This window comes from Salmo salar, chromosome 27, assembly GCF_965601325.2.
Source record: "Salmo salar chromosome 27, fSalSal1, whole genome shotgun sequence".
Lineage (NCBI taxonomy): Eukaryota > Metazoa > Chordata > Actinopteri > Salmoniformes > Salmonidae > Salmo > Salmo salar.
Genome location: NC_138317.1, coordinates 44,378,996 through 44,393,897, shown reverse-complemented (window position 1 = coordinate 44,393,897; position 14,902 = coordinate 44,378,996). Strand labels below are relative to the sequence as shown.

The following is a 14,902-nucleotide window of genomic DNA, read 5'->3' as shown; positions in this document are numbered from 1 at the left end:
CAGGGAATCACATGGAATCAAATGTAAATCATTCACAGGGAATCACATGGAATCAAATTTAAATCATTCACAGGGAATCACATGGAATCAAATTTTAATCGTTCACGGGGAATCACAGGGAATCACAGGGAATCAAATTTAAATCGTTCACGGGGAATCACAGGGAATCACATGGAATCAAATTTAAATAATTCACAGGGAATCACATGGAATCAAATTTAAATCATTCACAGGGGAATCACAGGGAATCAAATTTAAATCATTCATAGGGAATCACAGGGAATCAAATTTAAATCGTTCACGGGGAATCACAGGGAATCAAATTTAAATCATTCACAGGGAATCAAATTTAAATAATTCACAGGGAATCAAATTTAAATCATTCACAGGATATCAGACAGTGACTCTTTCCATACCTCTTCATACCACTCACCCTCCCTTCCATTCCATTCCTCCCTCTCTCCATCCCCCTCTATATTCCCTCCCTCCCGCCACCCCTCCCTCTCTCTTTCCCTCCATCTCTCTCCCTCCCTCCACCCCTCCCTCTATCTTCCCCTCCCTCTCTCTTTCCCTCCATCTCTCTCCCTCCCTCCTCCCCTCCCTCTCTCTTTCCCTCCATCTCTCTCCCTCCCTCTTCCCCTCCATCTCTCCCTCCCTCTCTCTTTCCCTCCATCTCTCTCCCTCCCTCTTCCCCTCCCTCTCTCTTTCCCTCCATCTCTCTCCCTCCCTCCTCCCTCTCTCTTTCCCTCCATCGCTCTCCCTCCCTCCTCCCCTCCCTCTATCTTTCCCTACATCTCTCTCCCTCTCTCTTTCCCTCCATCTCTCTCCCTCCCTCCCCCCCCCCCCCATCTCCCTCCCTCCCTCCACCCCTCCCTCTCTCTTTACCTACCTCTCTCTCTCTCCCTTTACCCCTCCCTCTCTCTTTCCCTCCCTGCCCCCCCCCCTCTTTACCCTTCCTCCCCTCTAGCTCCCCTTCTTCCCTCCTCTTGCTCCTCCCTCTGGCTCTCCCTTCCTCACCCCTCTTGTGACTCCAAGCCACAGCTGGACAGCTACATAGGGGACAGGCGTGTGCGTGTGTGTGTGTGTGTGTGTGTGTGTGTGTACGTGTGTGTGTGTGTGTGTGTGTGTGTGAGAGAGAGAGAGAGAGAGAGAGTTTGCGTGCCTATGTGTGTGTTTGACCATTAGTCCCCAGGGAGGGAGGGTAGTCCAGAGAGCCCAGTACATTCCACTGGCCTTAGCGGAGCTCTGAGGTCACAGTAATCAGTTAGGGAACATGCTTAACAACGCCCCAAATGGTAGCCTATAGGGCCCATAAAGCCCCGGTCAAAAGTAGTGCACTATGTAGGGAATATGGTTCCATTTGGGACGTAGTAATATATATTTACCCCTACTCTTTCTCACAAGACCCCACTGCACTGTTGGTGCCTGTAGGCTGTTTTCCCTGTGGAGGTCAAGCCAAGTTTTTCCATTGTCACATCACATTCAGCCAGCGCATAGGCTTATCCCATTCCCATTGGAATAGAAGGTTTCCTAAAAAAATCAAAATGGCTGAATTATACAGCATCCTGTTCCTGTTCCGATTGTCCTCCTTTTCCCTTCTTAGTGTTCCATTCTCAATGTTCTTTGTTTAAACCTTGTTCCTGAGGACTTTCGTAAATTCCCATTCTAATCAGCAACATCTAATACATCTCTACTACATTGTCCTTCAAGGCATGTGTTATATACAGTACAATCATTTGCTCTTACTCTTGTCCATGTTCTTGGAAACGTACTTCAAAGTTTAACCCACCCATAAAGCACCTGTCTTCGTCTTTAATGGCACATGGCTCATTCCTCGTCACAGAACCAAACGTCTCTGTTTTCCTCGTCACAGAACCAAACGTCTCTGTTTTCCTCGTCACAGAACCAAACGTCTCTGTTTTCCTCGTCACAGAACCAAACGTCTCTGTTTTACTCGTCACAGAACCAAACGTCTCTGTTTTCCTCGTCACAGAACCAAACGTCTCTGTTTTCCTCGTCACAGAACCAAACGTCTCTGTTTTCCTCGTCACAGAACCAAACGTCTCTGTTTTACTCGTCACAGAACCAAACGTCTCTGTTTTCCTCGTCACAGAACCAAACGTCTCTGTTTTCCTCGTCACAGAACCAAACGTCTCTGTTTTCCTCGTCACAGAACCAAACGTCTCTGTTTTCCTCGTCACAGAACCAAACGTCTCTGTTTTCCTCGTCACAGAACCAAACGTCTCTGTTTTCCTCGTCACAGAACCAAACGTCTCTGTTTTCCTCGTCACAGAACCAAACGTCTCTGTTTTCCTCGTCACAGAACCAAACGTCTCTGTTTTCCTCGTCACAGAACCAAACGTCTCTGTTTTCCTCATACGTAATGCGTTGTGTGTTTGTTGCTGTGTCCCTTCTGGGCACCTTTACTGTGTTTGTTGCTGTGTGTGTGTGTTGTGTGTCGTGTTGCTCTCCCTGAAGAGTGTGTTGTCCTCATAGCCCCCATATAGTTCAGATAACTGGGGAGCAAGTCACCATCATGGTCCATCCCTGCTCCCGACACCAGGTCCAGGTAACTCTCACTGGGCTTGGCGTAGCTGGCCTCCCTCATGGGTAAATGCAGATGTCCCTTCTCCTGGTAAGGCGAAGCTTGCTGCATCTCCATCTCCAGCCCTGAAGCCCCAGGCTGGAATCGGACCCCAGCTATGCCAGGAAAGGTGTACTGCTCCTGGGCATAGCGCTTCTCCAGGTGATGGGTGACGGCAAGCTGGAGGAGGTGGAGGAGCTCTGCTAGGTTGAGAAGTAGAGAGACTCCAGCGATGGCCTGGGTGTAGATGGTGAAGATGGTCTTTTCCGTGGGTCTGGAGACGAAGCAGTCCACCGTGTGAGGACAGGGGTCCCGGACGCACTCGAACCGGGCCGGGATCACGAAGCCGTAGAGGCACCACAGCCCCACGATGAAGCCCACCTCCAGGAGGACCTTGAGGAGGATGCTGGCGGCGTAGGCGCAGAGGAGACGGCCCTTTAGCTTAGGAACCTCCGGGAGAGCTGTCACCTCCTTCCTCCCTCTTTTCTCCTCCTCTAGTTCTTCTATCTCATCCCCCTTTCTCACCTCCCTCTTCTTCTCTCCGTTCTTCTTTACTCCTCCCCTCTCTCGTCTCTCACCACCACCGCCACCCTCCTCCTCCGACCTCTTATTCTCCTCACCTTCCTCCTCTTTCTTCTCCTTCGCAGCCCTGAAGGCCACATACCCAAAATAGAAAATGGTCGGCGTGGAAACAAAAATCACCTGGAGGACAAAATAGCGGTAATGTGATATGGGGAACGCTTTGTCGTAACACACCGCGGTACATCCAGGTTGATTGGTATTACAGACGAAGTCGACCTGTTCGTCGTCCCAGGCTGACTCTGCGGCAGTGCCCAGGACTAACATGCGGAACAGGAAGAGGACAGTTAGCCAGACGCGGCCCACCCCGGTGCTATACTCCTGCCCCTCCTCCAACAGGTGCTCCAGGAAGGACCAGTCAGCTCTGGACATCCTCTGTCACCTGGGGGTAAGCACGTAAACACATATACAGGTATTAGATGTAAGTGTCCATACACAGACGTTCGCTTTCTAGCTCTCTCTCACACACACACTCTCTCTCTCTCTCACACACACAGACAGACAGACAGACAGACAGACAGACAGACAGACAGACAGACAGACAGACAGACAGACAGACAGACAGACAGACAGACAGACAGACAGACAGACAGACATGCTGGGAAAATGTGTGTTAATAAAACAATATTATGTTTCTACATTATTATAACCTCTTTCTATTTTAAAACACTTGAACATTTTTTCAAACTCTGTGTCTAAACTGACATCCGATGTGATTTGTAAGAACATGTTATTTTGTCAGAACATGTTATTTTTGTCGGAACATGTTATTTTGTCAGAACATGCTATTTTTGTCAGAACATGTTATTTTGTTAGAACATGTTATCTTGTCAGAACATGTTATTTTTGTCAGAACATTATTTTGTAAGAACATGTTATTTTGTCAGAACATGCTATTTTGTCAGAACATGTTATTTTGTCAGAACATGTTATTTTGTCAGAACATGTTATTTTGTCAGAACATGTTATTTTGTAAGAACATGTTATTTTGTTAGAACATGTTATCTTGTCAGAACATGTTATTTTTGTCAGAACATTATTTTGTCAGAACATGTTATTTTGTAAGAACATGTTATTTTGTTAGAACATGTTATCTTGTCAGAACATGTTATTTTTGTCAGAACATTATTTTGTAAGAACATGTTATTTTGTCAGAACATGCTATTTTGTCAGAACATGTTATTTTGTCAGAACATGTTATTTTGTCAGAACATGTTATTTTGTAAGAACATGTTATTTTGTTAGAACATGTTATCTTGTCAGAACATGTTATTTTTGTCAGAACATTATTTTGTAAGAACATGTTATTTTTGTCAGAACATGTTATTTTTGTCAGAACATGTTATTTTGTTAGAACATGTTATTTTTGTAAGAACATGTTATTTTTGTCAGAACATGTTATTTTGTTAGAACATGTTATTTTTGTAAGAACATGTTATTTTTGTCAGAACATGTTATTTTTGTCAGAACATGTTATTTTGTTAGAACATGTTATTTTTGTAAGAACGTTATTTTTCTCAGAACATGTTATTTTTGTCAGAACATGTTATTTTTGTCAGAACATGTTATTTTTGTCAGAACATGTCCTGCGTGATCTAACTTGCAACGTTTTTACTAGAGATCTTGTGAACACAACATAACACCCCCCCGTTAACCTTCTCTGTCCATGACTTGACACCCCCCCAACCCATTGTGGGTGCGTAGGGCATTTTCCACCTTCATGTTTTGGTCTTAAGGTCTGATATCATACAATGAAACTCCATGCATAATATTCAAACATATTTCTGTCTGTATCACATTACCCAACACAGCTGTGGTTCAACATGTGACTTTTATTACTGTTAGATCATATTGATTTGATCACAGCAGCGTTGCAGTTCTTGACAACAACAAAAAACGATGCGCCATGGAACCTACTATCATACCCCCGTTCAAAGACACTTAAATATTTTGTCTTGCCTATTCGCCCTCTGAATGGCACACATACACAATCCAAGTCTCAAATTGTCTCAAGGCTAAAAAAAATAATTCTTTAACCTGTCTCCTCCCCTTCATCTACACTGATTGAAGTGGATTTAACAGGTGACATCAATAAGGGATCATAGCTTTCACCTGGATTCACTGGTCAGTCTATGTCAGTCTATGTCACTGCGTTCATCCACCTCTGGCCTGCTCGCCTCCCTACCTCTGAGGAAGCACAGTTCCCGCTCAGCCCAGTCAAAACTGTTCGCTGCTCTGGCACCCCAATGGTGGAACAAGCTCCCTCACGACGCCAGGACAGCGGAGTCAATCACCACCTTCCGGAGACACCTGAAACCCCACCTCTTTAAGGAATACCTAGGATAGGATAAAGTAATCCTTCTAACCCCCCCCCCCCAAAAAAAAGATATAGATGTACTATTGTAAAGTGGTTGTTCCACTGGATATTATAAGGTGAATGCACCAATTTGTAAGTCGCTCTGGATAAGAGCGTCTGCTAAATGACGTAAATGTAAATGTAAAATATCATGGAAAGAACAGGTGTTCTTAATGTTTTGTACACTCAGTGTACATTTATATTCCGGACTCTGACATTGCTCGTTCTAATATTCCTATATTTTTTTCACTCTTGTCTTTTTAGACTTGTGCATTTGGTCTTTAGATGATGAAGCTGACACATTAAAGTGTGTCATTCCTAACTGCAGCAGGCTACAGGGAGAAAGGAACAGCTGGATAGGGGAAACGGGTCCATTCCAGCAGCAGGCTACAGGGAGAAAGGAACAGCTGGATAGGAGGGGGAAACGGGTTCATTCTAGCAGCAGGCTACAGGGAGAAAGGAACAGCTGGATAGGGGAAACGGGTCCATTCCAGCAGCAGGCTACAGGGAGAAAGGAACAGCTGGATAGGGGAAACGGGTCCATTCTAGCAGCAGGCTACAGGGAGAAAGGAACAGCTGGATAGGAGGGGGAAACGGGTCCATTCCAGCAGCAGGCTACAGGGAGAAAGGAACAGCTGGATAGGGGAAACGGGTCCATTCTAGCAGCAGGCTACAGGGAGAAAGGAACAGCTGGATAGGAGGGGGAAACGGGTCCATTCTAGCAGCAGGCTACAGGGAGAAAGGAACAGCTGGATAGGGGAAACGGGTCCATTCTAGCAGCAGGCTACAGGGAGAAAGGAACAGCTGGATAGGAGGGGGAAACGGGTCCATTCTAGCAGCAGGCTACAGGGAGAAAGGAACAGCTGGATAGGGGAAACGGGTTCATTCTAGCAGCAGGCTACAGGGAGAAAGGAACAGCTGGATAGGGGAAACGGGTTCATTCTAGCAGCAGGCTACAGGGAGAAAGGAACAGCTGGATAGGGGAAACGGGTTCATTCTAGCAGCAGGCTACAGGGAGAAAGGAACAGCTGGATAGGAGGGGGAAACGGGTCCATTCTAGCAGCAGGCTACAGGGAGAAAGGAACAGCTGGATAGGAGGGGGAAACGGGTTCATTCTAGCAGCAGGCTACAGGGAGAAAGGAACAGCTGGATAGGGGAAACGGGTCCATTCTAGCAGCAGGCTACAGGGAGAAAGGAACAGCTGGATAGGAGGGGGAAACGGGTCCATTCTAGCAGCAGGCTACAGGGAGAAAGGAACAGCTGGATAGGGGAAACGGGTCCATTCTAGCAGCAGGCTACAGGGAGAAAAGGAACAGCTGGATAGGGGAAACGGGTCCATTCTAGCAGCAGGCTACAGGGAGAAAGGAACAGCTGGATAGGGGAAACGGGTTCATTCTAGCAGCAGGCTACAGGGAGAAAGGAACAGCTGGATAGGAGGGGGAAACGGGTCCATTCTAGCAGCAGGCTACAGGGAGAAAGGAACAGCTGGATAGGGGAAACGGGTCCATTCTAGCAGCAGGCTACAGGGAGAAAGGAACAGCTGGATAGGGGAAACGGGTCCATTCTAGCAGCAGGCTACAGGGAGAAAGGAACAGCTGGATAGGGGAAACGGGTCCATTCTAGCAGCAGGCTACAGGGAGAAAGGAACAGCTGGATAGGGGAAACGGGTCCATTCCAGCAGCAGGCTACAGGGAGAAAGGAACAGCTGGATAGGAGGGGGAAACGGGTCCATTCTAGCAGCAGGCTACAGGGAGAAAGGAACAGCTGGATAGGGGAAACGGGTCCATTCTAGCAGCAGGCTACAGGGAGAAAGGAACAGCTGGATAGGGGAAACGGGTTCATTCTAGCAGCAGGCTACAGGGAGAAAGGAACAGCTGGATAGGGGAAACGGGTCCATTCTAGCAGCAGGCTACAGGGAGAAAGGAACAGCTGGATAGGAGGGGGAAACGGGTCCATTCTAGCAGCTGGCTACAGGGAGAAAAGAACAGCTGGATAGGGGAAACGGGTCCATTCTAGCTGCAGGCTACAGGGAGAAAGGAACAGCTGGATAGGGGAAACGGGTCCATTCTAGCAGCAGGCTACAGGGAGAAAGGAACAGCTGGATAGGGGAAACGGGTTCATTCTAGCAGCAGGCTACAGGGAGAAAGGAACAGCTGGATAGGGGAAACGGGTCCATTCTAGCAGCAGGCTACAGGGAGAAAGGAACAGCTGGATAGGGGAAACGGGTCCATTCTAGCAGCAGGCTACAGGGAGAAAGGAACAGCTGGATAGGAGGGGGAAACGGTTCCATTCTAGCAGCAGGCTACAGGGAGAAAGGAACAGCTGGATAGGGGAAACGGGTCCATTCTAGCAGCAGGCTACAGGGAGAAAGGAACAGCTGGATAGGGGAAACGGGTCCATTCTAGCAGCAGGCTACAGGGAGAAAGGAACAGCTGGATAGGGGAAACGGGTTCATTCTAGCAGCAGGCTACAGGGAGAAAGGAACAGCTGGATAGGGGAAACGGGTCCATTCTAGCAGCAGGCTACAGGGAGAAAGGAACAGCTGGATAGGGGAAACGGGTTCATTCTAGCAGCAGGCTACAGGGAGAAAGGAACAGCTGGATAGGGGAAACGGGTCCATTCTAGCAGCAGGCTACAGGGAGAAAGGAACAGCTGGATAGGGGAAACGGGTCCATTCTAGCAGCAGGCTACAGGGAGAAAGGAACAGCTGGATAGGAGGGGGAAACGGGTCCATTCTAGCAGCAGGCTACAGGGAGAAAGGAACAGCTGGATAGGGGAAACGGGTCCATTCTAGCAGCAGGCTACAGGGAGAAAGGAACAGCTGGATAGGGGAAACGGGTCCATTCTAGCAGCAGGCTACAGGGAGAAAGGAACAGCTGGATAGGGGAAACGGGTCCATTCTAGCAGCAGGCTACAGGGAGAAAGGAACAGCTGGATAGGGGAAACGGGTCCATTCTAGCAGCAGGCTACAGGGAGAAAGGAACAGCTGGATAGGAGAAACAGGTAGAGTCGCACAAAATGGAAAATAAGGTTGTGGATAAAGTTCAGAATGACACAATTTCATGTGTAAAACATCTAAAGACCTGCATCACTATACTGACAACATTTCTGTTTCTAAAATCACATATTTGGGTGGTTTTTTGTTGTTGCCTTTGTTCATATTTTTTCAGAGCCCCAGCACTGCACAACGAGGATGAGGAAGTGAATCGCTGGTCCAATCAAATCAAATATTATTGGTCGCATACATATATTTAGCAGATGTTATTGCAGGTGCAGCGAAATGCTGGTATTGCGAGACAAGCGTAAACACTTGTTTTTGGAAAGTTTCTCAAAAACGTATCTGGACCCCTGTATAACATTCCATGTACATCAAAATAAAAATAGAGATTTGGTTGTAAAAGATCTAACTTCTCCTTCAATTATAATTCGTTGAAACTATTTTTTTTTTTTTTTACAGTGCAAGCACACAGTCCTGTAGGCTACGGTAAGTGTATCACAGCATCTGCCCAGAGGTCTGGACCTCTATGGTACAGAAGGTAGTGTACATGTCTTGTAAGCAGTGTCCTGATACCACAGGGTTATTGCTTTTGTTCTAGCTGTTTCCATCAATCACTACAGCAGTCATACCCCACTGGGCAAAAAACATGGTTGAATCGACGTTGTTTCCACGTCATTTTAACCCCCCCCCCCCCCGCCAAAAAAAATATATAATAATAATAATCTATGTGATGACTTTGAATCAACATGGAAAACTAATTGGATTTGCAAAAAATTCAACAACATAACGGCATTTCGTCTTTTTTTCCACCCTACTTTAACCTAAATCCAATGACATGGGGAATAGTTTGTTGATTTCACATTGAATTCACGTTTGTTGTCAACTGGTGCGGTAGGTAGTCTAGTGGTTAGAGAGTTGGACTAGTTACCAAAAGGTTGCTGGATCATATCCCTGAGCTGACAAGGTAAAAATCTGTCATTCTGCCCCCTGAACAAGGCAGTTAACCCACTGTTCCTAGGCCGTCATTGAAAATAAGAATTTGTTCTTAACTGACTTTCCTAGTTAAATAAAGGTAAAATAAACTCAGTCAACACGGGTATCAAGAATCCATAAAAAAGACCCGTTTGGAATTAAAGCGCTGCATCCTTACCTGTCAGTTGTGAAGTTTGGTTATTTTCTTCGTTGACTTGACGTTTCTTGGACCAGCACTCCAGTCGGAATGACTGGGGAGAATTTCACAATGCGTTTTATTGGCCTGCCCACAGGAACCCGGTCCAGGAAAGGGATGACTTCTAACATGTGGATCTGTTCACTGCGCTGCGCCCCGAGATGGACTGTCGACCATGAAGGGTTTATTTGTTGAACTACTCATCTTGAATAAGTGTTAATTAAGGCCTTCAAGTTGATATCTTCAGCACTTATTTTTGTCAAAGTTGAGCAACAGGTATAGAAAGTGGTGTAATCTATGCTACTCAATTGACCAAGTTGTTCCCGAAACCATAAAGGCATGAAAAAAAAAAAAAGCTTTTCAAAACGGTCTGTTCAACAATAGATTTGATAGATTTGATTGGTCACGTTAGGATTTTCATCCGAGTTTTGTTGATTTATTCAAATCCTAAGAAGTTAGAGTTAACAACTCGTTTCGTGTAAATGTCCAATAAATCCACACAATGGCGCCAGTCACCGCTTTTCTAGGGAGATGACGCACCAGCGGAATGAGCTGTTTGTTCCATTCGTTTTATTCAGTTATTCAGGTTAAACCGTCGATGCGGACAAGGAAAAACACTCAATTAGTGCAGAAAATAGATCGATATCTTCAGACAGAAGATTATTTTCAGACAGTTTGTTATTTTCTTTGGATAAGATATCAGACGATCAATAAAACAATCCCCATAAAAATCAGCCAGTTTAAACTACAGATATGTTTGTTTTTTTTGCATTGGATGCTTCTTCTCAATCCACCACATCCGCCTATGTAACACTTCCGCATCCGCGGAGAAAGTTGACAGAGCTAGAGCGGTGTTTGTCAGACCATGAGACATCCCGAAAATCGGTATTCTCACAAAATCGTCTGTAGCGTCCGAACAATTTTGGCTACCCACTAATATGACCCATCTGTGTAAAACTCGTACATGTCGGTTGTTTTGCTCTAGGATGCCCAAAGGCCTCACAAGACTCGTCTCATGGTCCAGATACCAGGACAAAAACATATGGAAGTACTGCATATATGGAGAATGTTTATTGACAAAAAGAAAATACACTCGTTAACCAGGTTATTACGGTTAACAGAAACACAAATACACTACATTACCAAAAGTACACTGCATTACCAAAAGTACACTGCATTACCAAAAGTACACTGCATTACCAAAAGTACACTGCATTACCAAAAGTACACTGCATTACCAAAAGTACACTACATTACCAAAAGTACACTGCATTACCAAAAGTATATGGACACCTGCTGGTCCAACATCTCATTCTAAAATAATGGGCATCAATATGGAGTTGGTCCCACCTTTTGCTGCTATAACAGCCTCCACTAGATATTGGAACATTGGTGCGGGGGACTTGCTTCCATTCAGCCACAAGAGCATTAGTGAGGATCGGGCACTGATGTTGTCCTGGAAGCAAGTCCTCGCACCATCTCATTGGTGTTCCATTTTATCCCAAACTGTTGCCACAAGGTTGGAAGCACAGAATCGTCTAGAATGTCATTCTATGTTGTAGCGTTAAGATGAGGGGAGAGGAGGAGAGGAGTAGGGGAGGAGAGGGGGAGGGGAGGAGAGAGGAGGAGAGGAGAGAAGAGGAGAGGAAAGAGGAGTAGGGGAAGAGAGAGGAGGAGAGGAGAGAGGAGGAGGAGAGGAGTAGGAGAGAGAAGATGAGGGTAGAGAGGAGAGTAGAGAGGAGAGAAGAGAGGAGAGTAGAGAAGAGAGAAGAGGAGGGTAGAGAGGAGAGTAGAGCTTTGTGCACGGGGGTATTGACATGCTGAAACAGGAAAGGGCCTTCCCCAAACTGTTGCCACAAAGTTGGAAGCACAGAATCGTCTAGAATGTCATTCTATGTTGTAGCGTTAAGATTTCCCTTCACTGGAACTAAAGGGACTGAACCGTGAAAAACAGCCCCAGAACATCATTCCTCCTCCACCAAACTTTACAGTTGGCACTATGACTTCGGGCAGGCACCAAAATGTGATAAACTGACTTGTTTGGAAAGGTGGCATCCTATGATGTTGCCACGTTGAAAGTCACTCAGCTCTTCAGTAAGACCATTCTACTGCCAATGTTTGTCTATGAAGATTACATGGCTGTGTGCTATATTTCATACACCTGTCAGCAAGGGGTGAGCCTGAAATAGCCGGATCCACTAATTTGAAATGGTGTCCACATACTTTTGTATACAGGTGAAGTCGGAAGTTTACACACAGTTAAGTTGGAGTCATTAAAACTCGTTTTTCAACCACTCCACAAATTTCTTGTGAACAAACTATAGTTTTGGCAAGTCGGTTAGGACATCTACTTTGTGTATGACACAAGTCATTTTTCCAAACATTGGTTTACAGACAGATTATTTCACATATAATTCACTGTATCACAATTGCAGTGGGTCAGAAGTTTACATACACTAAATTGACTGTGCCTTTAAACAGCTTGGAAAATTCTAGAAAATTATGTCATGGCTTTAGAAGCTTCTGATAGGCTAATTGACATAATTTGTCAATTGGAGGTGTACCAGTGGATGTATTTCAAGGCCTACCTTCAAACTCAGTGCCTCTTTGCTTGACATCATGGGAAAATCAAAAGAAATCAGCCAAGACCTCAGAAAAAAGATTGTAGACCTCCACAAGTCTGGTTCATCCTTGGGAGCAATTTCCAAACGCCTGAAGGTACCACGTTCATCTGTACAAACAATAGTATGGGACCACGCAGCTGTCATACCGCTCAGGAAGGAGACATGTATTATTATTATTTGACCATGCTGGTCATTTATGAACATTTGAACATCTTGGCCATGTTCTGTTATAATCTCCACCCGGCACAGCCAGAAGAGGACTGGCCACCCCTCATAGCCTGGTTCCTCTCTAGGTTTCTTCCTAGGTTTTGGCCTTTCTAGGGAGTTTTTCCTAGCCACCGTGCTTCTACACCTGCATTGCTTGCTGTTTGGGGTTTTAGGCTGGGTTTCTGTACAGCACTTTGACATATCAGCTGATGTAAGAAGGGCTATATAAATACATTTAATTTGATTGAGGTTCTGTCTAGAAGAGATTAACGTACTTTGGTGCGAAAAGTGCAAATCAATCCCAGAACAACAGCAAAGGACCTTGTGAAGATGCTGGAGGAATCGGGTACAAAAGTATTTATATCCACAGTAAAACGAGTCCTATAATCGACATAACCTGAAAGGCCGCTCAGCAAGGAAGAGGCCACTGCTCCAAAATCGGCATAAAAGGGCAGGCTACGGTTTGCAACTGCACATGGGGACAAAGATCATACTTTTTTGGAGAAATGACCTCTGGTCTGATGAAATAAAAATATAACTTTTTGGACATAATGACCATCGTTATGTTTGAAGGAAAAAGGGGGAGGCTTGCAAGCCAAAGAACACCATCCCAACCGTGAAGCACGGGGGTGGCAGCATCATGTTGTGGGGATGCTTTGCTGCAGGAGGGCCTGGTGCACTTCACAAAATAGATGTCATCATGAGGATGGAAAATGATGTGGATATTTTGAAGCAACATCTCAAGACATCAGTCAGTAAGTTAAAGCTTGGTCGCAAATGGCTCTTCCAAATGGACAATGACCCCAAGAATATTTCCAAAGTTGTGGAAAATGGCTTAAGGACAACAAAGTCAAGGTGTTGGAGTGGCCATCAAAAAGCCCTGACCTCAATCCTATATAGAATTTGTGGGCAGAACTGAAAAAGCATGTGCGAGCAAGGAGGCCTACAAACCTGACTCAGTTACACCAGCTCTGTCAGGAGGAATGGGCCAAAATTCACCCGACTTATTGTGGGAAGCTTGTGGAAGGCTACCCAAATCGTTTGACCCAAGGTAAACATTTTAAAGGCAATGCTACCAAATACAAATTGAGTGTATGTAAACTTCTGACCCACTGGGAATGTGATGAAAGAAATAAAAGCTGAAATAAATCATTCTCTCTACTATTATTCTGACATTTCACATTCTTAAAATGAAGTGGTGATCCTAACAGACCTAAGACAGGGAATTTTTACTAGGATTAAATGTCAGGAATTGTGAAAAACTGAGTTTAAATGTATTTGGCTAAGTTGTATGTAAACTTCCAACTTCAACTGTATATAGTGTACATATAAAAAAATACAAATCCTGATCTTTCTTATGTCTCTCAGATATAGGATAGACACTTCAGAACAAATTTCCTTTTGACTTGGGGGGGGGGGGGGGGGGGGTGGGACGACCATCTGTTGTGTCTAATGCAAGTAATCAGTAAGTATTTTTTGCCCAATAAACAGTTTATTAATATCAGTACAGTGCCTTGCAAAAGTATTCATCCCCCTTTGCGTTTTTCCTATTTTGTTGCATTACAACCTGTAATTTAAATAGATTTTTATTTGGATTTCATGTAATGGACATACACAAAATAGTCCATATAAAATAAAAAATAATTCAAAACAGAAAAGTGGTGCGTGCATATGTATTCACCCACTTTGCTATGATGCCCCTAAATAAGATCTGGTGCAACCAATTACCTTCAGACGTCACATAATTAGTTAAGTAAAGTCCACCTGTGTGCAATCTAAGTGTCACATGATCTGTCACACGATCTCAGTAGATATACACCTGTTCTGAAAGGCCCCAGAGTCTGCAACACCACTAAGCAAGGGGCACCACCAAGCAAGCAGCACCATGCAGACCAAGGAGCTCTCCAAACAGGTCAGGGACAAAGTTGTGTAGAAGTACAGATCAGGGTTGGGTTATAAAAAAATATCCAAAACGTTGAACATCCCACGGAGCACCGTTAAATCCATTATTAAAAAATGTAAAGAATATGGCACCACAGCAAACCTGTCAAGAGAGGGCCACCCACTAAAACTCACAGACCAGGCAAGGAGGACATTAATCAGAGAGGCAACAAAGAGACCAAAGATAACCCTGAAGGAGCTGCAAAGCTCCACAGCGGAGATTGGAGTATCTGTCCATAGGACCACTTTAAACCATAGAGTTGGGCTTTACTGAAGAGTGGCCAGAAAAAAGCCATTGCTTAAAGAAAAAAATAAGCAAACACGTTTGGTGTTCGCCAAAATATGTGGGAGACTCCCCAAACATATGGAGAAGGTACTCTGGTCAGATGAGACTAAAATTGAGCTTTTTGGCTATCAAGGAAAACTCTATGTCTGGCGCAAACCC

At 45.0% G+C, this 14,902-nt stretch overlaps 1 protein-coding gene across 1 annotated transcript; it reads right to left on the bottom strand.

Moving 5' to 3' along the window:
• Window positions 1-949: 949 nt before the first annotated feature.
• LOC106589111 (gap junction alpha-6 protein) lies at window positions 950-10,422 on the bottom strand. The gene is made up of 2 exons (XM_014178807.3): window positions 9,668-10,422; window positions 950-3,545 (listed from the first exon to the last, which is right to left on the bottom strand). The coding sequence occupies exon 2, from the start codon at window positions 3,533-3,535 to the stop codon at window positions 2,375-2,377; it is 1,161 nt and encodes a 386-aa protein (XP_014034282.1). The 5' UTR covers window positions 3,536-3,545; window positions 9,668-10,422; the 3' UTR covers window positions 950-2,374.
• Between the last annotated feature and the right edge of the window lie 4,480 nt (window positions 10,423-14,902).

Bases quoted from the DNA above. Each gene is read 5' to 3' on its own strand.
- LOC106589111 (XM_014178807.3), bottom strand. From the start codon at position 3,535: ATGTCCAGAGCTGACTGGTCCTTCCTGGAGCACCTGTTGGAGGAGGGG.